At 43.9% G+C, this 24,607-nt stretch overlaps 1 protein-coding gene across 1 annotated transcript in view; it reads right to left on the reverse strand.

Moving 5' to 3' along the window:
* LOC127010205 (tetra-peptide repeat homeobox protein 1-like) overlaps positions 1-766 on the reverse strand; it is a 2,769-nt gene extending 2,003 nt beyond the window's left edge. Inside the window, exons 1-2 of the mRNA XM_050884083.1 lie at positions 753-766; positions 5-56 (exon numbers count right to left, since the gene is read on the reverse strand). Of these exons, the coding sequence (XP_050740040.1) occupies positions 5-56; positions 753-766 (66 nt within the window). The remainder of the gene's footprint in view (positions 1-4; positions 57-752) is intronic.
* Between the last annotated feature and the right edge of the window lie 23,841 nt (positions 767-24,607).

Genomic DNA, 24,607 nt, shown 5'->3' on the forward strand with positions numbered 1-24,607 from the left:
GTACTTGGCCGCCTGTGATGAAGTGGAGTGATGGAAGCGTGAGAATCGGGTAGCAGCTGAAGCGGTGTGGGAGTGATGACTTAGGATTGTTATGAAATATTTGGGTAGTTTTTCTTATTTATTTATATTTTAAAGGTGATGCATGAGAGGTGTGAGGGTAGTTTTTCGTAGTTGTTTTTTCGTCGCTGACTTTCCTTATTTTTCATTTTTTCCTCTCTTTTTTTTTCTTTCCCTTTCTTCCTTTCTGTGATGGTTTATGATGATGTCGTTCTGAATTTTCTTGGGATAGTCATCAATTATATATTTTTTTCATGTAAATTGAATGGTGATGTATGGAGGACATGAGTGTAGTTTTTTCCTTAGACTTTCCTTTTCTTCTTTTTCTTTTTCCGTCTTCCTTTTTTCTTCTTTTCTATATTTCTCTCACTCTTTTCTTTCACGTTCTTTCTTTCGTCCTTCTCACACTTTTTCCTTTCATTCCTGTGTTTTCCCTTCCTGTATTTTCCTTTTTCTTCCATCCTCGTTTTTCTTTTGTTTCATACACCCACGGACTCTCTCTTTAACCTTTGCCACTCAAAACTCACCAACACCACCATCACCACCACAACCGCCACCACCACTACCACCACCACCACCACCGAGTTCAGCCCCGCGTGTCAACTTCCCCATTTCTATGACTCTCTATATATACTCTTGTCCTGTCTTCTTGTATATTAATTCTTCTACATATGTATTTTACTCCTCGCACACACCTGTTCTTGCACATGTGTCTCTTTGTACAGTGTTGGAATGTTTTATTTCTTTCTCCCTCATTCTTTCTAGCTTGCTGTCCCTCATCGTCTTCTTTCCTTCATTTTCATTTCCTCTCTCTCTCTCTCTCTCTCTCTCTCTCTCTCTCTCTCTCTCTCTCTCTCTCTCTCTCTCTCGTTTAACCTCCTATCTCTCCTCTTACTTCATTCTGTTATATTTTTCTTGTATTCGTTTTTTTCTTCCATTTTTTTCTTTTAGCGTTTTTTAATCAGTGTTCTATTTAATGTTTTCTTCCCTCATTATTACACTTTCCCTCCGGAGTGGTAGAGCGAGGCAGGGATGAACGCTAACGGTACCAAAGCTGAAGAGTTAAAAGGTTGTAGTCCTACCCTGCGTGTCCTGTGATATGGCTGGCTATTTTCCTGTACGTCTCCTTGTAAATCTATTCTTGCACACACAGGCCAGTAATTTTGACAGATTTTTGGGGGGATGGGGCTGGAGGGCATCACAGGTTCATGAGGGATTGGGGAAGGGAGGCGAACGATCGAAGCGAGCATAAGCAGCTATGGGAAGATTTTTTTATTTTTTATGAAGCACTTTTAGGGACATTTTGAGGCCAATAGATTTGACAATTTAGATGATTATTCAATTTAGTGAAAGTGTTAAAAATAAAAAGTGAAAATGATACTGGCTCAAGAATATAAATTGGTAGTTGTTATATGCTAGAAAATTTCAACAAGGCAAGCAAAAATATCGAAGAAGTTAACATAAAAAAGGTAATTAATATACAGAAAACACAGGGGGGCTATAACACCCCCTGAAACGACGGCCCTTACACATGTCTCCTGGTATATATATTTTCTTTTATATGTGTCTCCTTGTACACACCTATTCTTGTACATGTGTCTTTGTACATGTGTCTTTGGGAGAGTATACACACCGGGTCTGACGTCAATCTTTTTCTCATCAGATCTTGGGTCGAATCATCGTTCATCTTCACTCCCTCCCCCCCTCCCTGCACCGTCCCATCCCTGACCCTTCTCATCCCTGTCATTCCTCCCCGTCCACTCCCCCGCCCCGTCCGTTTCCTGCCCCGCCCCGGAGGACAGATAAGGCTGTCACTCCCTCCTGCCTCTCTCATTTCCCTCCCGCATCATATGTGTAAGAGAAGATACGTGTAAATATGTACAAAGAGTTAAATATACACGAATAAATATGTAAAAGGAGATGGAAATTTACAAGAATGGAACGAAAAGCAAATTCATAACATACTCGGGAAATGAAAAAGATACCCGATAGATTAACTATACAAGGAGCAGTTGTAAATGTCCTTGTATGTGGGAGGCGATGTTATATGAGCTGGGTTTCATCACACACACACACACACACACACACACACACACACACATTTATCATTTTCTTAGTTTTGTTTTATTACTTTCTATTATTATTATTATTATTATTATTATTATTATTATTATTATTATTATTATTATTATTATTATTATTATTATTATTATTATTATTATCACCGTCATCATCACCATCATCATCACCATTACCATCATCCCTATCATCATCGTCATCACCATCATCGTCACCACCATCAGCAGGAGCCCCAACACTGTGTCTGCTCCCGCTCCCCTTTTCCCAGCCGGCCTTCCCCGCCCTCAACCATACACAGGATAACGCGGGCACGATTCTCTTTCTATATATTTCTTTATCTCTTTGTTAATATTTTTCTTTTATCTCTTTGTTTATTTATATGTTTATCTCTTTATTTTTTGTTTATCTTTTTGTTTATTTTTTGTGTATCTTTTTATGTATCTTTTTATGTATCTTTTCCTTAATCTTGTTCCTTTCTCTCATTAACTTTTCTTTGTTTTCTTTATCTTGGTCTTTATCTTTTTCTTTTTTTCCTTTATGTTCTTTATCTTCTTTTTCTTCGTTTTTTCCTCTTTTTTTTTTCTACTTGTTCTCCTCCTCCTCCTCCTCTCCATTATTAACATACATAACATAAGAACGCAGGAGTCTGCAAGAGGCCGGTAGGCCTGTACGAGGCAGCTCCTTTGACCCTAAGCTCCCGTATATCTAACCCCACCTTATTGCGCCCTACCATCGTGCCCTCCAAGCCCCAGCACCTGCATCCTGTGTCCCGCACGCTGGAGCCTCGCCCCGCAGCTGTACGCAGAGCGGTGATATAAACACACGCACACGGCCGCAGCAACACTCACAGGAGGACCGTCGTGCTAAAGCATCGTGTTCCTGTCTTCGCGGCTTGGTTCGGTGACTCCAGTGACGCACACTACGCGTATCAGCAGCATTCTGACAGACAGCACTGAACGAAGCCTCTACAATGCGCTCGTCTCTCCTGGCGCTGCTCATTCTGGCCACGTCGCTGTCTGCGGCCTCAGCCTTTAGGGGGCTGTTCGATTCGGTTAAACCCGCAAAGATTATTTCACTGGATACAACCAAGACCTGGGATTTACCGACTGTAGAACTTACGGTACGTATATTGCAGATGGTTCAAGCTTCAGAAACTGTCACAGAGTGTTTTCAAAGTAAAGTTTGGGGCATTCTATCTTCGTTACCTTAAGCTTTGAGCCTGAGACGGGAAATAACTCCTGATCCCTGGGCACGGGGCCAGTCTGAAATATAGGTTACCACAGTTTACCTTCCCAAGATTTTCCCAAGTAGCCGTTTGAACAGGAGGATGAAATGCTGGGTGGGCTGAGCCAATACTGCCAGGGCCAGGATTCGAACCCAGACCACAGATTTGTACTTTGAGGTGCTAATCACATCACCACGGAGTCGTTTATGCCAGGCCTTAGCTACTGTGAAATCAGGCGGTCACTGAGTGTTCTCTGCATTTTTTTTTTTTTTTTACTGGGTGGCGCGATAACCGTGTGGGTGGTACTCCGCCCGTTCTCCAGCTTGGGTTTGTTAAAATTCCAAGTGATATTTGGAAGGGAATTTTCTTCATAAAGGAACAACTGTTTCACTCCTGTAGGAGGTCGCTTCACACCAATGTTGTTAGTGTTTGACTGCTTAGAAGATTTTTACTGTTTTAACTATTTTGTAACCTTTAGCATCATTGGCCTGCATATTGAAATAGTTGAAATATTACCATTTTATTTTCAATATCAGATTTCTGGGGTAATGGTGAATGTTCTGCCAACTCACTGGTAGGAAATAGCTTGAGAACCTCCGCTTTACGGGAAGGTTGGGTGTGCTGGTGGGCGGGTGCGGCCGGTGCACGGTGAGGCCTCGTTCTTACCATCCGGTTTCTCGCCGTGGACAGCAGAGGTGGGCGCGGTACTGAAAAATCAGTAGTGCGGTTGCGGTAGTGCGGTACTTTTTCCGGAGTAATGCGGTTGCGGTAGTGCGGTCCCATTTTTTTCTTTCCCAGTGCGGTACGCGGTGTGCGGTACTGCGGTAGCGGTAGTCAAAATATAAAAATACATCAGTGCCTTTCCTGGCTATCCAAACAAAGGAAACATGCTTAAAATAGTACCATGAAAAATCGGCCGGCCCCACGGACGGGTCCGGGGTTGAAATGGCCGGCACCGCGCGGGTTAAAGAAGACTCGCAGTGTAGTAGTTTAGTCTGTCTATTTAGTATTTAATTTTGAACAATAACTGAGAAGTCAGAATGACTGAATCACTGATTCTGATGACTGATACCGAATGACTGATTGAGTCCGATTCACTGTAAAATAAAATAAAATAAAACTTATGTGAGCATGCCGCGCTGCAAATGTCTTCGATAGTTTTCAAAGTACCGCAAAAAGTACCGCAGGATTCTTTAGTGCGGTCCGCGGTAGTGCGTTATTTTCAGAAATTTTGCGGTAGTGAGGTACTTTTTTTGTGATGCGATACTACCGCACTACCGCACTAATTACCGCACTTGCCCACCTCTGGTGGACAGCCGCGGTGCGGTGCCGGCTCCCTGCCGGGGCTTGGCCTTGACTAGGTACAGGTGCACAAGTGTGTGCCTGCAACGGAATGAGACGGACCCCACACATCGTTTTTGAATCTCTTGATTATATAATTTGTCTGCATGGTTTTGTCTGTGTCAGTGGATGAGAATTATATGTGCATGAATATTTCTGTGTGAATGGATAAGAAAACTAAGGATGATCATTAGCCTTGTGAATAACCTTTGCTTGCATTGCAGAGCATGACCGATTCCATGAACTGCCACGGAGAGTGTTTCGTCAAGGATGACCGTGGCGGCTGTGTAATGGACGTCACCTGTCGCGCGGGGGCTCTCTGGCGATTGAGAATGCGCAAGTATTTACAGCCACAGCCACGCCCAGCGCCCATACGCAGAAGCAGCCTTAAGAAACTTTTAATAAGACCCAGGAACAAAAAATACTGATGCAATATACTATTATAATACTGCTGGGTAATAGTTTAGGCTGTGTAGTTTTACTGACTTGAGCTGTTTCTCGTCTCTCTTAGTGTTTCTGTATGTCAAAACGAGTGTGAGTGTAACGTTAAATGCCGAGAAAACATTCCATATCTGCCTTTTTGCCAGGCTCGGGGAAGCGTCCCGCAGGCAGCGCGCCGCCAGGTGTGGAGAGGGAATGTTTGGCCGTGGCATAACCCAAAATGGGCATCACTATAACATATCGGTGCTAGTTTGATAATTAAAGGTGTCAAAGTCTCACTGTTACTCTTATTTAACCTGACGGGGAAGGGAAGGTTCAGCGGGGAAAAGGGAGAAGTAGTAATGGGAGGAGGAAGGGTAAAAGAAAAAAGAGAGAGAGAGAGAGAGAGAGAGAGAGAGAGAGAGAGAGAGAGAGAGAGAGAGACGTGGACAATTTCAATCCCTGCTTCGGTACATTGAGATACTGAACCCTTTGAATGAATCCTTGAACACTCACTTATTCGATGGTCGTGAAGGCGAGGGAGGAAGTGAGGGAGGTTGTGTGTGTGTGTGTGTGTGTGTGTGTGTGTGTAGGAAGGTGACTGGTTGCCCGGCTGTGGGTGGAAGGCGGTGATTGGCTGGTAGTGAAGGGGGAGGCAGTGTTTGGGTTGGAAGGGATAGATTCAACCATTCTCCTTTTGACAGCCGGGTGGAGTGGAGGCCACGTTTGCAGAGCCGTTGTCGAGGTGGTGCTGGCCCTGCCCTTCACTACTAATTGGTAAACCGCGTCGTATTATGTAATTAATGTCGTATTATGTAAATTTATGTCAATCAATTAACATGTTACCTCAGTGTTAGTACTACATTGAGCCCTATTACTTAATCTGTTAGTTTCGTGTATTTTTTTTCTGTAGTTGAGGTTGTCTGATTTTTCAATGGAGTTGCGGGTTACCTGTCCATGATTTAAATTAGGTGCTGGTTCGTGTTCATAGTTGCTGGTGCTCGGGCAGTCTGTATCGTCTTATCATTCATGTTATTTTATTTATTCTCTAGTTAAGGCGTCGGGTGTCAGTGCTGTTTTGAACAAAGCTGCGGGTTATGTATTGTCTAGCTAACCCGGTAGTAGCGACGGGCCACATTTGTGTGTCTACCGTGTACCAGCGACGGGCCAAATTTGTGCCATGATATAAACCCCCCAAAATAGATGATACATAATCTGATCACAAATGCATTGATATATATTATGAAATGGTTTGTGTGAGGGGTGATTTTTTCTCATTTTTCTCGCTTGGAGGGACCATTAAGAAACATGATCCCACAGCTACCGGGTTAAGGCGTCGAGTGTCAGTGCTGTTTTGAACGAAGCTGCAGGTTATTTATTCTCTAGTTAAGGCGTCGGGTGTCAGTGCCGTTTTGGACGCTGCGAGTAACTTATTTTTGTATAACCGAAGTGGCGGGTCGTATTAATATGCTGGTCTGGGCAATCTATGTATCGTATTATCATTGATGTGGCTTGTTTATTTTCTAGTTAAGGTGTCGGGTCAGTGCCTTTGTGATCACAAGTGCGGGTAATGTTTTGTTAATGCTCGGAGTGATGTTACATAATCATTCCTGGATATCGTTGTTAATGTTTTTTCCTTCTGAAAGTGGTGTCGTAAAGTTTAATACCGCCTAGTGTCAATAGTTCGTGCCATGTCCTGAAGACACTAAAACTTAATGAATGGCAAATAGTTTCCTGATGTCTTGAAAGTGATATTAAGTTCGGTTCTTGATTGGTCCTTGTTTACTTGAGATTCTGGGTGAGTGTTTGTCCTTGTTTACTTGAGATTCTGGGCCATTGTTTGTCCTTGTTTACTTGAGATTCTGGGCCATTGTTTGTCCTTGTTTATTTGAGATTCTGGGTCATTGTTTGTCCTTGTTTACTTGAGATTCTGGGTCATTGTTTGTCCTTGTTTATTTGAGATTCTGGGTCATTGTTTGTCCTTGTTTATTTGAGATTCTGGGTCATTGTTTGTCCTTGTTTATTTGAGATTCTGGGTCATTGTTTGTCCTTGTTTACTTGAGATTCTGGGTCAGTGTTTGTCCTTGTTTATTTGAGATTCTGGGTCATTGTTTGTCCTTGTTTACTTGAGATTCTGGGTCAGTGTTTGTTCTTGTTTACTTGAGATTCTGGGTCAGTGTTTGTTCTTGTTTACTTGAGATTCTGGGTCATTGTTTGTCCTTGTTTATTTGAGATTCTGCGTCAGTGTTTGTTCTTGTTTACTTGAGATTCTGGGTCAGTGTTTGTCCTTGTTTACTTGAGATTCTGGGTCATTGTTTGTCCTTGTTTACTTGAGATTCTGGGTCCGTGTTTGTCCTTGTTTACTTTAGATTCTGGGTCCGTGTTTGTCCTTGTTTACTTGAGATTCTGGGTCCGTGTTTGTCCTTGTTTACTTGAGATTCTGGGTCCGTGTTTGTCCTTGTTTACTTGAGATTCTGGGTCCGTGTTTGTCCTTGTTTACTTGAGATTCTGGGTCCGTGTTTGTCCTTGTTTACTTGAGATTCTGGGTCAGTGTTTGTCCTTGTTTACTGGAGATTCTGGGTCAGTGTTTGTCCTTGTTTACTGGAGATTCTGGGTCAGTGTTTGTCCTTGTTTACTTGAGATTCTGGGTCAGTGTTTGTCCTTGTTTACTTGAGATTCTGGGTCAGTGTTTGTCCTTGTTTACTTGAGATTCTGGGTGAGTGTTTGTCCTTGTTTACTTGAGATTCTGGGTGAGTGTTTGTCCTTGTTTATTTGAGATTCTGGGTGAGTGTTTGTCCTTGTTTACTTGAGATTCTGGGTGAGTGTTTGTCCTTGTTTACTTGAGATTCTGGGTGAGTGTTTGTCCTTGTTTATTTGAGATTCTGGGTCAGTGTTTGTCTTTGTTTACTTGAGATTCTGGGTCAGTGTTTGTCCTTGTTTACTTGAGATTCTGGGTCCGTGTTTGTCTTTGTTTACTTGAGATTCTGGGTCCGTGTTTGTCTTTGTTTACTTGAGATTCTGGGTCCGTGTTTGTCTTTGTTTACTTGAAATTCTGGGTCCGTGTTTGTCTTTGTTTACTTGAGATTCTGGGTCAGTGTTTGTCCTTGTTTACTTGAGATTCTGGGTCCGTGTTTGTCTTTGTTTACTTGAGATTCTGGGTCCGTGTTTGTCCTTGTTTACTTGAGATTCTGGGTCCGTGTTTGTCCTTGTTTACTTGAGATTCTGGGTCCGTGTTTGTCTTTGTTTACTTGAGATTCTAGGTCAGTGTTTGTCCTTGTTTACTTGAGATTCTGGGTCAGTGTTTGTCCTTGTTTACTTGAGATTCTGGGTCAGTGTTTGTCCTTGTTTACTTGAGATTCTGGGTCAGTGTTTGTCCTTGTTTACTTGAGATTCTGGGTCAGTGTTTGTCCTTGTTTACTTGAGATTCTGGGTCAGTGTTTGTCCTTGTTTACTTGAGATTCTGGGTCAGTGTTTGTCCTTGTCTACTTGAGATTCTGGGTCATTGTTTGTCCTTGTCTACTTGAGATTCTGGGTCATTGTTTGTCCTTGTCTACTTGAGATTCTGGGTCATTGTTTGTCCTTGTCTACTTGAGATTCTGGGTCATTGTTTGTCCTTGTCTACTTGAGATTCTGGGTCATTGTTTGTCCTTGTCTACTTGAGATTCTGGGTCATTGTTTGTCCTTGTCTACTTGAGATTCTGGGTCATTGTTTGTCCTTGTCTACTTGAGATTCTGGGTCATTGTTTGTCCTTGTCTACTTGAGATTCTGGGTCATTGTTTGTCCTTGTTTACTTGAGATTCTGAGTCATTGTTTGTCCTTGTTTACTTGAGATTCTGGGTCAGTGTTTGTCCTTGTCTACTTGAGATTCTGGGTCAGTGTTTGTCCTTGTCTACTTGAGATTCTAGGTCAGTGTTTGTCCTTGTCTACTTGAGATTCTGGGTCAGTGTTTGTCCTTGTCTACTTGAGATTCTGGGTCAGTGTTTGTCCTTGTCTACTTGAGATTCTAGGTCAGTGTTTGTCCTTGTCTACTTGAGATTCTGGGTCATTGTTTGTCCTTGTCTACTTGAGATTCTGGGTCATTGTTTGTCCTTGTCTACTTGAGATTCTGGGTCATTGTTTGTCCTTGTCTACTTGAGATTCTGGGTCATTGTTTGTCCTTGTCTACTTGAGATTCTGGGTCATTGTTTGTCCTTGTCTACTTGAGATTCTAGGTCAGTGTTTGTCCTTGTCTACTTGAGATTCTAGGTCAGTGTTTGTCCTTGTCTACTTGAGATTCTGGGTCAGTGTTTGTCCTTGTCTACTTGAGATTCTGGGTCATTGTTTGTCCTTGTCTACTTGAGATTCTGGGTCATTGTTTGTCCTTGTCTACTTGAGATTCTGGGTCATTGTTTGTCCTTGTCTACTTGAGATTCTGGGTCATTGTTTGTCCTTGTCTACTTGAGATTCTGGGTCAGTGTTTGTCCTTGTCTACTTGAGATTCTAGGTCAGTGTTTGTCCTTGTCTACTTGAGATTCTAGGTCAGTGTTTGTCCTTGTCTACTTGAGATTCTGGGTCAGTGTTTGTCCTTGTCTACTTGAGATTCTAGGTCAGTGTTTGTCCTTGTTTACTTGAGATTCTGGGTCAGTGTTTGTCCTTGTTTACTTGAGATTCTGGGTCATTGTTTGTCCTTGTTTACTTGAGATTCTGGGTCATTGTTTGTCCTTGTTTACTTGAGATTCTGGGTCATTGTTTGTCCTTGTTTACTTGAGATTCTGGGTCAGTGTTTGTCCTTGTTTACTTGAGATTCTGGGTCATTATTTGTCCTTGTTTACTTGAGATTCTGGGTCATTGTTTGTCCTTGTTTACTTGAGATTCTGGGTCATTGTTTGTCCTTGTTTACTTGAGATTCTGGGTCATTGTTTGTCCTTGTTTACTTGAGATTCTGGGTCATTGTTTGTCCTTGTTTACTTGAGATTCTGGGTCAGTGTTTGTCCTTGTTTACTTGAGATTCTGGGTCAGTGTTTGTCCTTGTTTACTTGAGATTCTGGGTCATTGTTTGTCCTTGTTTACTTGAGATTCTGGGTCATTGTTTGTCCTTGTTTACTTGAGATTCTGGGTCATTGTTTGTCCTTGTTTACTTGAGATTCTGGGTCATTGTTTGTCCTTGTTTACTTGAGATTCTGGGTCATTGTTTGTCCTTGTTTACTTGAGATTCTGGGTCATTGTTTGTCCTTGTTTACTTGAGATTCTAGGTCAGTGTTTGTCCTTGTTTACTTGAGATTCTGGGTCATTGTTTGTCCTTGTTTACTTGAGATTCTAGGTCAGTGTTTGTCCTTGTTTACTTGAGATTCTGGGTCATTGTTTGTCCTTGTTTACTTGAGATTCTAGGTCAGTGTTTGTCCTTGTTTACTTGAGATTCTGGGTCATTGTTTGTCCTTGTTTACTTGAGATTCTAGGTCATTGTTTGTCCTTGTTTACTTGAGATTCTAGGTCCGCGTTAGTGGGTTAGGGATCCACTGTTGAAGTCCCGCCTTGAGTCTTTAGTTCAGTAACTGGCGTTTCATGTAGCTACGTTATTCTTGTATATCGTTTTAGCCATTACTCTATAACCGTTCACTAATGTATTTTTTTTTTTTCGATGACAATAATCAACACCAGACTTTTAACAATACTGCATGTGAGTGTTTATTACCGTGTCCTTTCTGCAGATCTCGCCTCATCCGCTGGTGGTTCGTTGCGCCCAGACTGGTGAGGTGCTGCTGCTGTCTTGTGTTACTGATGCGACTGGCTGATAGTTAAGTATATTTGAAGCTTTGGCAGTGACGGTTAGACCTTAACCCACCGTTGACAGATTATCGTACTCAAAGCATCACATATCCCGGCTTCTCACCCTCTAAATATCACCAGGAAACAAGAATAATTAACCATTTCAACGATAAAAACAAAGCCAGTTATTGGGGCACAGGAGACGGTTATGGGGTTGGAAATCGGGAAATATGAGAAAGTGAGTACGACAATCTGGCAACGTTGCCTTAAACCCTTCGCAGTGTAGCGTGGAAAATAGAGAAAATAATAAATTAAATTAAATAAAGCTACATCCCTTGATTATGACAACCACTAGGGTAGTGAATGGTATGTGGTAGCGTGGTAGTTGTCGAGCGCTGGTCCCGGATGTTAAGGCCTCAGGACAAGTGAACACTCGTTCCGAAGTTTGTGACCAGAAGGGCGTTACTTGTGTGGTTAATTATGGAGGGTGGGAGGATTTCCGTGGGAACCACTTTGAGACAGCATTAAGAAATTGGATGGTGATTATGTACTATGGAGGGGATGTGTGTATGGTTCAGTAATTTCCAATGAGCAGCAAAACAGGCTCCAAATGATAACACTCAGTAAGGTTAGATATAAATATGTATTTGGTTTACTTTAAAGGTTAGCGGAGTGCTAATAAAAAATATGAACAAAAATGAATGACCGACAGGCTGTAGGCCTCTAAACTAGCTAACTACCGGCACAAGGGAGATTTGGGGAATACACAGAATGCTTAGCTCTGTAGTTGCTGGATGCGGAGGAGGAGGAGCTGCGTGAGTGTCTGGCTCGGCAGAGGACGTCCACGATGGGAATGGGCGGTCCTGGTGATGGACAGACGGGCGCCGCTTGATGTAGAGATGGAGCGGCTCGGGTGGTGTGGAGAGGCGGGCGCCCTTTGATGTAGGGAGCAGCTTGGGGGCAGTGGTATTGGAGCCCCCAGGACAGTCGAGGGGCAGGTTACCCCGCCATACAAGTTCCCATCCTGAAGTCCGTCTCACCGCGCAGGCCGTGGGTGGTTTTTTCGGGGGGGGGCTGAGTGGAGAGGTGGACACCGCTCTCAACTCCAACTCCAACTCGCTGCCGTTCCTTGCTAGGGCTGCTGCTCGTCTCCTGCTAGCCCGCCTCACACAGTAGGCCGTGGGTGGTGTGTACGTTCTCAAAGCTTCTGGCTTGCTGCCGTGGTGCTCGCCTCAAGTCTACCCAGCTTCCTCCTCCTCCTCGCTTACTCATCAGCTTCTCTCCTCCATCACGTGATCTTTTAACCCCGCATTACTGACTCTCCCTTCCGGAACATTCTTTTACAATCAAACCCCTACCTATCTAACTAACTAGTTATTGGTCTCTTGGAAAGGGTTCGAGGCTTTGAGATGAGGGATTTCAGTAACTCGTTCATATATTCGCTCATTCGCTCGCCGTGTTATCTTCTCATAACCTTTTACGCACTTACATTCCTCAACTACCCATTCACTCTTTCACTCATTCACTCATTCACTCATATTCACTGTCACTCACCGACTTACTCACATTCTCTCATTCATTCACATTCGGACCGTTCACTCATTCACTCATATTCACTGTCACTCACCGACTTACTCACATTCTCTCATTCATTCACATTCGGACCGTTACACGGCTCCCTCCTTCCCGAGACTGAAATCCCTTTCTCAAAGTCTCTAACCCATGGGTAACATGTCTAAAAACAATCATATTTCTACTCACTCCAAATAAAACATTATTACATCTTATATAAAACATCCTACTAAACAAAAAAAAAAGAATACATTAGATTATTTAAGGGTCACAAAAAAAATTGGTTTTCAATCGCGGCCAACCATATAGTACTACATTATTCCATAATATAGGCACGAGTGCCTTGGGGTCTCATCAGGACCCGGCATCCTGGTAGGGTGTCAGGTGTGTACCTCCCACCTCCTCCTGGCATCCGGGGTTGAGTGGTAGGGCCTTTCCAGCCCCTTTTCCACACCTTCTGCAGGGAGCCCAGGTCGTCCCAGATATTCCTGGTGGGGTTGACGAGGTTCTTCTGGGTCCCCATGCTTCCTCGGGTTTCGCTGACCCTGGATGCGGGAGAGATTTCCCCGTGCCACTCTGCACTGCAACAAAGAGGGTTCATTACTGTCCTGCACCGCACAACTCTGTTCCAGGAGCCTACCTAAACTTCCTCTATTAGCCTTCGGGGCGGCCTTCTTTCCCTCGTGGGACGTTGTTCACGTTGTTCAACTTCGTCTTCATCACTATCGTCCACCGGTGGTACGAGTACTTCCTCCTGTTCGATGAGGATTTGTTCTTTTCCTACATATGGTTTTATTTTTTCGGCCGCACGTTGTATTTGTGTTCCATTGAAAACATTCTCTAGCACATATGCACTTCCATCCCTAAGTATTTCTTTAACTTTGTACGGACCCAACCACTTCACTCCCAACTTCCGCTGTACCGAGGACTCACCTTGTTCCTTTTTCACCCAGACCAAACTGTTAAGTTCTACCCTCTGATTAGCCTTGTCTCGCCACTTTTGTGCTCTCTCCCTATTAGTTTCTTTAACCACCTCATGCGCGATTTTTATGTCCGCGTCATCATCGTCTTGTGGTAAGGGCGCACTTACACTTCGTGGCGCGTAACGAGAGAACATTAGGTAGAACGGTTGCTCCCCGGTGGTTTCGTGCACTGCCGCGTTTAAGACTGTCTGGCACTGCCCGAGATAGTTTGGCCACCGGTGTGGGTGTCCTCGGCACAACGTAGCTAGGACTGATTTCATTGTTCTGTGCATCCGTTCTGAGATAGAGTTGCCTTGGGGATGGTAAGGAGTGCTGAACACCAACTGGGTGCCCATTCTGGTACATAGGTCTTTGACAATGGTTGCGTGGAACTCGCGCGCATTGTCCGTTAAGAGCACTTTCGGTGCCCCAAAATCTCCCATGTACGTTTGCAAACCCTTCACTACCTCCTCCGCTAACCTTGATCTCATCTTTATAAATTTTACATACCTAGAGTAGTGATCTATAAGCGTCAGGACATATCGATGTCCGCTGTTGGTCGTGTGCATATCTGTGATGTCCATACTAATTCTCTCAAGGGGTTTATTACATGGTGGAAGCTCTTGCCATTGCATTTGAAGGCCCCTAGCAGTTTTGAGTTGCTGACAAGTTACACATTCTTTAATATGTTTTCTCATATCTGCTCTCAAGTTGGGCCAGTAAAAATAGTCTTCTGCCTTGAGGGCAGATTTGAGAAAACCTAAATGACCCGACTCTCTCTCATGTGCAAAACTTAGAGCCTGCCGCCTTAATTCATTTGGTATTACCAGGGTGTACAATATGGTGTTGTCTTTCTTCCTGCGGGTGGAGTATAATATTTCATCCTCGATGTTAAATTGTGCGAGGGTTGCCCTAGGGTATTTTGAGCGTGGGATACATCCTCCCTCTAAATACTGTCTCATCTCCCTCCACCTTGGTTCCTGCATTTGCAGCTGGCTAAACTCTTCTCTTGTTTTCCCCAGAAATAACTCACTTTGGCCGCCCAGGGTCTTATAGGTCTTACTGGGCGACTTAATTGGTCAGCCACAACGTTCTTTTTCCATTATTTTTAATAAATGGAAAATGGTAGTCCCTCATTTCTAAAATCCACCGATTCATGCGGGGTGATTTAGTTTTTTGCCTAAAGATGGAGACTAGCGGTTGGTGATCTGTCCGCACAAATACTTTCGTGCCCCACAGGAAATGGTGGAACTGGCGACATGCCAATACTATAGCTAAGGCTTCCTGTCGGTGGTTGAATACCTCATTTCTGCCGGACGAAGCTTTTTGGAAAAATAACCGATGACCCTGGGTAAATTATTATCATCGATTTGCATTAGCACAGCACCCACATGGGTGAGGCTGGCATCTGTTTCTAGGATAAAGCTTCTTGACATATCTGCCCGTCCTAGGATGGGGGCTGCTATTAATTTCCCTTTCAGAGTCTCGAAAGCCTGCTGACACTCTGTTGACCATTCGAATTGTAATCCCTTTTGGGTTGTTAGTTAAGCGGCTAGTTTCGAGAATTGCCCAATGTGTCGTCTGTAAAATGAACACATTCCCAGGAATCTGCGGGTTTCTTTAACGGTTGTTGGGGCTTTCATTTTTTCAATTGCTTCGATGTTTTTAGGGTCCGGTCGATATCCTTCCCGAGAGACTACATGCCCTAGGAATTTGACTTCCTTTTGCCCAATGTTACATTTTGATAGGTTCAACTTGATTCCTACCCCTCCCATGTGCTCGAAGGTCTCATGGAGTCTACTGAGAAGGGTATTAAAGTCAGGTGCACTTATGATCACGTCGTCTAAGTAAGTCTTTATCCATTCCGCCTTTAAGAGGGGTGCAAGGGCGGTTTGTAACTGTCTACTAAAAATAGCTGGGGAACAAGACAAACCAAAGGGTAACCTTTTAAATCGGTATAGATTAATCCCCTCAGTAAATGTGGTTAAGTCCCGGCTTGGTTCGTCTAAAAGCACTTGATAGTATGCATCTTTCATATCTAAGGTGGCATAGTATTGCTGTCCCGACACTCTCTCTACTAGTTCCTCAAGTTTTGGTAGAGGGTGTATGTCTACTGCTAAATGGGTGTTAACCTTGCGGTAATCTAGGCACATTCTTTTCTCGCCGGACGGTTTACTAACCAGAACTATTGGTGACAACCAGGCGGCGGTAGATGGTTCTATTATGTCTCTCTGCGCTAGGTCCTCTATAATCTCTGCTATTAGCTCCTTTGCTTTTTCTGGGTATCTATAAATGGGGGCCCTGCATGGTACGGGATTCTCGACATTAATGTGGGCTGGGGGCGCTGTTATCAAGCCTAACTCATTTTTGTCTACCATAAATAACAACTCGTGGCGTCGTATTATTTGGAATAATTTCTGTTTCTGCTCTTCATCTAAGAGAGTCCAATCTCTTTCGCTTAATATGGTGTTTAATTTGTCTCCTCTGGACATTTTCCCTGGGACCGCGTCATTTTCGGGCCCCATCGACTCACTGATCGTGGTTTTTAAGCATTTTGCCTCCGGAAACGTTTCAAGGTTACTGTTGATTATTTCATAACGTGCCAGGAATATCCCTTGATGTAGTGTTAGGTCTAATTTACTGTTATTGATCATTGGGAGGAAGATGGTTTTTTCCTCGGTTACCTCCGTAATGAGAGGCAACCCTCCTTGCACGTTCTTATGTTCCGGGTCAACCACCAGGGTAGTACCAGGTGCTTCATCCACTTTGATCTCCCTCATAGCAGCACTGAAAGGTGGTAATTTTAATTTTGCTCTTAGTCTCACGAAAGCTTTGGCCGAGGAAGATTTGTGGGTGGCAATGGATAGTAAAGTATATTTGAGGCTTTGGCAGTGACGGTTAGACCTTAAACCACCGTTGACAGATTATCGTACTCAGAGCATCACATAACCCGGCTTCTCACCCTCTAAATATCGCCAGGAAATAAGAATAATTAACCATTTCAACGATAAAAACAAAGCCAGTTATTGGGGCACAGGAGACGGTTATGGGGTTGGAAATCGGGAAATATGAGAAAGTGAGTACGACAATCTGGCAACGTTGCCTTAAACCCTTCGCAGTGTAGCGTGGAAAATAGAGAAAATAATAAATTAAATTAAATAAAGCTACATCCCTTGATTATGACAACCACTAGGGTAGTGAATGGTATGTGGTAGCGTGGTAGTTGTCGAGCGCTGGTCCCGGATGTTAAGGCCTCAGGACAAGTGAACACTCGTTCCGAAGTTTGTGACCAGAAGGGCGTTACTTGTGTGGTTAATTATGGAGGGTGGGAGGATTTCCGTGGGAACCACTTTGAGACAGCATTAAGAAATTGGATGGTGATTATGTACTATGGAGGGGATGTGTGTATGGTTCAGTAATTTCCAATGAGCAGCAAAACAGGCTCCAAATGATAACACTCAGTAAGGTTAGATATAAATATGTATTTGGTTTACTTTAAAGGTTAGCGGAGTGCTAATAAAAAATATGAACAAAAATGAATGACCGACAGGCTGTAGGCCTCTAAACTAGCTAACTACCGGCACAAGGGGAGATTTGGGGAATACACAGAATGCTTAGCTCTGTAGTTGCTGGATGCGGAGGAGGAGGAGCTGCGTGAGTGTCTGGCTCGGCAGAGGACGTCCACGATGGGAATGGGCGGTCCTGGTGATGGACAGACGGGCGCCGCTTGATGTAGAGATGGAGCGGCTCGGGTGGTGTGGAGAGGCGGGCGCCCTTTGATGTAGGGAGCAGCTTGGGGCAGTGGTATTGGAGCCCCCAGGACAGTCGAGGGGCAGGTTACCCCGCCATACAAGTTCCCATCCTGAAGTCCGTCTCACCGCGCAGGCCGTGGGTGGTTTTTTCGGGGGGGGCTGAGTGGAGAGGTGGACACCGCTCTCAACTCCAACTCCAACTCGCTGCCGTTCCTTGCTAGGGCTGCTGCTCGTCTCCTGCTAGCCCGCCTCACACAGTAGGCCGTGGGTGGTGTATACGTTCTCCAAGCTTCTGGCTTGCTGCCGTGGTGCTCGCCTCAAGTCTACCCAGCTTCTGGTTGCTTCCTCCTCCTCCTCGCTTACTCATCAGCTTCTCTCCTCCATCACGTGATCTTTTAACCCCGCATTACTGACTCTCTCCCTTCCGGAACATTCTTTTACAATCAAACCCCTACCTATCTAACTAACTAGTTATTGGTCTCTTGGAAGGGTTCGAGGCTTTGAGATGAGGGATTTCAGTAACTCGTTCATATATTCGCTCATTCGCTCGCCGTGTTATCTTCTCATAACCTTTTACGCACTTACATTCCTCAACTACCCATTCACTCTTTCACTCATTCACTCATATTCACTGTCACTCACCGACTTACTCACATTCTCTCATTCATTCACATTCGGACCGTTACAGCAGTAAGAGACGAGTATTTCAGTGTTCATGGCCCAGATATCTGAGGTGATGTATGGAAATGGTAGGCTTCGGCATTTAACGGGAATATGAAATTTGTGACAATAACTTGAGTATTTAGTTGGCAGGGACAGCTAACTAGACCTTAAACTCTTGGCAGTCAGGGACAAACATTTGGGTTCTTAACCAGAATAACGAGATGGAGTGTTGAATATGTGGGTTTGATCACTAAAGAGGAATATCAAGTGGAGTTTGTCAAAGCACTTGGCAACGAGGGATTAACATTTGGAAGCTGAACCTGTGAAGTGTTAAAATTGTTGGCTTGATCATTGCCTACAAAAATATCCAACTCCAGGGGACAGATTAGTTAGAAATGGGCGTTGATCACTTAACAGGAAGTAAACGGAAAGGGATTATTAACCTGGGTAAAGTGAAATGGGGTTTAGAATGTTTTGATAAATTAAGTTATGATCTGGAAGGACTGTTTGTGCCCGCCAGTGAGCAGCCACCACTCAGAGCTTAGGTTATCTGCTGCAGCCTCCTCCTGGCAGTAAGGAACTAACCTTTTGGGGACCACGGTGAACTGCCAGGGCTTGATCACTTAAGAGGGAGCATCTAAAATCTTGGCAGTCAGGGAAGTAAGGGCTCGATTGGAAGGTTTTGACCACTTAACGGGGAATATTAAACATCTTGGCAGGCAGGGAAGTAAGGGCTCGATTGGAAGGTTTTGACCACTTAACGGGGAATATTAAACATCTTGGCAGGCAGGGAAGTAAGGGCTCGATTGGAAGGTTTTGACCACTTAACGGGGAATATTAAACATCTTGGCAGGCAGGGAAGTAAGGGCTCGACTGGAAGGTTTTGACCACTTAACGGGGAATATTAAACATCTTGGCAGGCAGGGAAGGGAACTATTGGGGGACTTGAGTAACCATGCAAAAATTTTACATTTCTGGGTTTTCATTTACTGAACAAGAATATACAAGTCAAGGCTAAAACAAGGTGTAGACTTGGAAAAAATGGGAAGGGGGTCAGAACAGGTGGGTGTGTTGGTGACTTGGCAGCCAGTTGTCACCACTGAAGGTTTAGTGTAGATGTCTGTAAGGGGAAAACTGAAGTAAGGTTAAGAATTTGGTTTTGTTCACTTGAGCTTTTTCATCCTCTGCAACAGCTATGCAAGTGGTAGAGGGAGTCACCACTAGAAGGCTTGAGGTGTCTTAATGCAGGGGAAAATTATCATGGACAAGTTTTCAGACATTCTATTGTAGTCTTCAGTATTCAATGATATAACGGATGTCTCAAATGCTTTATTTAATTGTTTGATTTGGTATTCCTTAGTTTACTATTCTACTAGTATAACATGATTTACTTTTCCCTAAAGTTCATGTCCGTCAAGTATTGTGGTATTTGTCATATTTCTAACTCCAATACCACTAAAGCACACTGTAAGGTTTGAGGCTGAACTATTTAAATCTTGCAATTCCAATCATGTCTTGGTAAATTGTGTAGTCAGAACTTGGATCATTCCAGAGGACTTCATTAGTATAGCTGTGGTATTGCAATAGTGGTACTAGAGTTTATTCATAAGTGAAGACAGCGACAGCATGGGAAGTGGTGGAGTAACATCATATGATAGAACAGTATAAAGATTAAGGGAACAGGAGAGGATGGACTAAAAATGATATAGGAGGTTCTGGAAGGACTGTGTAAGAGATAAAGCGGATAAAAACTACAAGATAGACAGTACAGGATGATGAGGGGACAGGAGTAAGGATGAGGCAGGATAAAGTGACCAGGAAAGTAAGTGGTGAACTCCTGGTGAAACGAGGGAATAGGTCAAAGTTGAATGACATAAGGATACAAGTTATAAAGGGTTGGGGATAGTCATGAAAGGACAGCTAAGACGGTAACAACGAAGAAATGGTTGACTAGGACCGTATGGAGTGATGGAATAAAACTAGGAAGGGTGGACTTGGTTGCTGAAGGTCTAGAAGTGAGAGTTAAACCTGGCAGTGTTTGAAGTGAAGGGTTGTGGGGCTGAAATAAGGTGAAAAATTAATCCAATAAGTTTTGCTGTTCAACGAATCCAGTTACTCTGGAAGCTACTAGTGACAGTGAGGTGTGATTGCTTGAGTGGGCAGATGGAATTTTTCATAATTCTTTTTGCATTTTCATACATGATGTGGTTAGGTGTTTAATATTCATCCTAGGGTGAGTCGCCATTCATATTAGTCTCTAAATGCTGTTCTTCCTTCCCTCAGCTGCTGCCGCCTTGGTACGTGCTGAACACTGCTTCGTCGCCGCCTCCTGGACCTCTTCGCTGCAGCTCTCCACTGACTTGTCTCCTGTGAAAACTTTCTCTGTCAGACTACTGTGCTAATTGTTTTTAGTACGAAGCAGCTAAAGTTTAAAGTCCTAGACTTCCCACTTTTTTTTTTTTGTTTTTTCCTGCCGAATTATTCAGCGTTTTTTCTGGAGACTCTTTGAAGTATCTGTAACACTGGTGGCAATAAATATAAAATGCTAAACTGGTTTTGTTTAACTGCCTTGAGAACGTATTTCCTTTAGGTGAGAACTTATTTCCTTTACCTTGAGAACTATATGTATATACGTCCTCTACAATTGACTGGTTTAAAGGTAACAATGCATCATAACTTCCTTCTGTCCCCCCCTCCAAGACTGGGTGTATATGCACACTAACTTTGAGGGTAGTAAAAAGAGACCAGCTGTGGACAAGAATTCCACAGGGACAAAAATGACACTCATCCACTGAGCCATGCTTATGGAAAGTTGGTGGTAGCTGCCCACTTTGATGGTCCTGTGGTGATTATCTCTCGGCCTGGACAACGCACTCCTCTTGGTCTGTCCCTGCTCCTCGACTAAATCAACATCCTGCATGTGAAGAAAGTATATCTTCCACTTGGTGGCTGGCCTCTGAAGACTTCACTGTTCCTCAGCATCGTGGTTTGACCTGTGGTGTCAGAAAGTGGCTCAGGAGGTACCAGAGAAGGGAAAATACATGTCTTCAGCTTTACGCTAAACCTCTTAGTTCACTCTGAAAATCCTACCGGTCTGTATAGCTACGTCCCTGGTGTGACGAGCTGCTCACTTACTTGCCCTGGCTGGGATGTCACCTGTCCGAGGCGACACTTTCTCTAAAATTATTCACAGCTTGATTACAAGTATTAAACAGTAAGGATGACCGTCTTATTAAACAAGTCTGAGGAAAACCTGGAGAGTGATCAAGGAGCTTATCAGTGTCTGAAAGGTGACTATAAAGAGAAAGGAATAATCAGTTGGCCGGACAACAAATACCGATCCTGAAGAAAACCCTTCAATGGAGGAACAAACTACAGACACAGAAACAGAACAGTGATGAAGAGCTTTTGCTAAACCTAGTGTCACGACTGGCAGCATGGCACCTTCCCTGAAGAGAAAGGGGCATCATCATTGTGTCCTGGCACACACAGGAATGGAGAGGCAAGAAGCAAACATCAGGGATTAGAGGACTGGCAAAGTTTGAAGGTATCTTAATGACTATTAGGCATAACATTTAATGTACATGGGGAGGTCATATCAGATGTATAACTGATATGAGATGGACACCAGGTGGATGGGGTAAATTTGGACCTTTGCTGGAGCAGGATGGGGCACATTATCACCTGACAGAGGAAGTAAACCTTGGGAAAGTCCTTCATCCTGCAGTGGGCTGGTAATGACTGAGGATAACCTAACTCTGCCTCTGCTGAACATCAAATACGTTATAAGCTTATATGAACTTTGAACACACAGGAATGTTCAAGGAAAGGAGAGTGATGTGCTTTCATAATTGACATTTACATATTACCTTAATGAAAAGTAGAGAGCAGTTAGAGAAAACAGAGTTAAAGTAGGAGGTAGAAGGATGTAAAGTGTAGGAAAAGTTACTTGGAATTAGAAAGTAGAAATAAAGGGATGTTTGAGAGAAGTAAAGAGTAGGTTAAAGTAATAGTTGAAGTAGAGAGTAGGACTTGAGAAGTTTGAGAGAGGTAGGTAGTAGTAGGAGATAGTTGGAGTTAGAGAGTAAAAATAAAGAGAAGTTTAAGTTAGGGAGTAGAGTAAGCAAGCAGAGAAACAAAAGGTTGAGAGGTTAGAGCAGAGGGAAGCTGGAGTAGGATTAGAGCAAGTTAGAGGCTACAAGTAAAGAGATAAAGGAAGAAAAGCTGTCACGACTCACCTTCTTAGATCACTCGTCTCACCTCCAGCACGTCCTTCAACCCCGCCGCCTCCTCGTCCTCCTCCAGCAGGGCTCCTCACGTCCCTCGCCAAGCCCGTCACTGCCACCACAGCTCCTGGAAGCGGGGGAGAGATTAAGGTTAAACTTAGGGAGCCCCACTCCAAACCAATATTCGTAGTAAATTAGCACGTGAAAGAATGATTATTATTATGCATTTTCGTATACGTTTTACCTTGGGGAAGGGCCAGGGGGTCAAGCCTCGTTAATTATAAAGTTGGGTGGTGGATTTACCGAGATTAACCACAAGAACACAATACTACTCCATTAGGACCTTACATGGAACTAATAAAGAATAAAATACAGGACAAGGAGAGACGACTTGACACAGATAAGTAACACTCCTTATCCAGATTGTGATTTGGACCGCCGATTCCTTCACATTACTATTCGCTAAGGTTGAAATGCAAAGTCTTGGTGGTCATTAGATTGCGTGTCACTTTGCTTAGGTCAAGGACAAACCATCTAGTCTGGAGCCAAGGGTCTGTGTGGGCTGAATACTATTTAAAAATGCATTGACTCGTGCCTTGAATCAAAACATGTCATGAAGCGAGTGTTTTAGCTTGTCTGGCCGTGTTGTGTGGAAGCGTATCAGTCAAGGCCCGTAGTCTCAAACTTATCGGCGCCCAAGTAGGCCTACACATACTTGATAAGGCTTTCGTAGGCGTTGTGGGAGTTTCCAGGGGTAGTTTAATGACCCTGGTGGTAGTGTGACCCTTCTTCTGTACCGTGGATGTGAAAAGAAACTCATGAAAACCTGATTAATCTCTTTTTCGGCACCCCCGCGAGACCTGGCAGCCACCTCCACGGCCCGGGGCACGGCGTCTACATCCGGTGTGTGTGTGTGGGGGGGGGGATGGCGTGGCTAGGATCGTCGCCTGGAGGAGGCCACCAAGGAGCCCGCCCACAACCTCCACCGCCTCCCGCCCTCCTTGTCCCTGTGTCGGGCGTGGCGGCATTACTCCTGCACCATGAGCCACAGCACTACACGCAGGTCACTTCAGTAAGGTACAGCACCCTCCATTTGGTTATAACTATTTGTATCCACAATTACTAAAGGTTTCAGGGGCCGTGTTCCCCTGTTTTTCCCAAATAAAACGTTAACAAAGCGCCGGACAAGGATGTTATTTTGGCAGTGGATGTTTGAGACCCCGACCTAGTGGGCAAAAATATGATTTGGTGTCACATGTGGATAATGAAGCACTTAAAAGAGTAAATTTAGGGTAAACTTGGCTAAAAGTTAAAGGCGCTGTGAGCGAGGCTAGCCCCGCCAACGACAAAGGTGTTGTTGGGTATGGGGGAGGTTGGTGAACCAACGAGGGATGAAACCAGAAACTGCTGCTCGCTTACATACATGCAGCATGTACTACCAATAGTCACATTTTCCATGTAAAGGATAAGTAATTTCCTTCGAGTAAAACTTTCTCCCCAACTGATAATCCATATAAGGAACATCCATATTTACAGTAGGTTAAATATTGCTACGGTGTGTGTGTGTGTGTGTGTGTGTGTGTGTGTGTGAAGCAGGAAGACAATTACTGATTGGATGGAGGATTACTCATACGTCAGAGCTAAACGTCACATCGACGTCACGAGAAGATGAGCGGGGCGGGGCTAGCCTCGCTCACAGTGTCTTTAACTTTTAGCCAAGTTTACCTTAAATTTACTCATATAAGTGCTTCATTATCCACATGTGACACCAAATCATATTTTTGCCCATTAGGTCGGGGTCTCAAACACCCACTGCCAAAATAACATCCTTGTCCGACGCTTTCTTCAAGTTTTATTTGCGAAAAACAGGGGAACACGGCCCCTGAAACCGTTAGTAGTTTGTCCTTAGTTTTACATCAGCAATGCTTATTAGCAATGACAGGCTATTATGTTGTAGGAAAAGCCATCAACATCCACGAAATGCACTGACACCCAATTAAACCTTACAGAACCGTGGATAGTCAGTATAACGACGCAATCTTTCCATCAACAATGTAATTATGAGCGAAGCATCTTTTCGAAACGACCCCTGCTCCGAACGAGGCTGAACCCAGGCTAGTGAAGAACAAATACACGCAGGCACATCGTAAGTCTTGGTAATCTGGGTCAAAACAATGCTATGCCACCCGTGTTTTGGGAGAGAGAGAGAGAGAGAGAGAGAGAGAGAGAGAGAGAGAGAGAGAGAGAGAGAGACCACTGACAGTAAGGCTTGATGCATGAATATTTTGTACCTCCACATTTTTAACACGGTATAGCCTAAGTCTATATATACCAAGTCAAGTCACTCTGCTTCAAAACTGCGATCGGTACGCGCAGGAGGCGGTTTTGGGGCGGAGCAGCGGGATGACGTCACTTGGAGCCCCCCCCCCTAAAAAAAAAAAAAAAATACCCGCCAGTTCAGGGTTGACTAGAGTTGGGGCCGTATGTGCACTCTGGATGTGCATTCTCGCCTTCTTTCACGGCGCGTTCAGGCAAGCCACTGACGAAAAAATGTCTTTTTTATT

This window comes from Eriocheir sinensis, chromosome 42 (assembly GCF_024679095.1).
Source record: "Eriocheir sinensis breed Jianghai 21 chromosome 42, ASM2467909v1, whole genome shotgun sequence".
Taxonomy (NCBI): Eukaryota; Metazoa; Arthropoda; class Malacostraca; order Decapoda; family Varunidae; genus Eriocheir; species Eriocheir sinensis.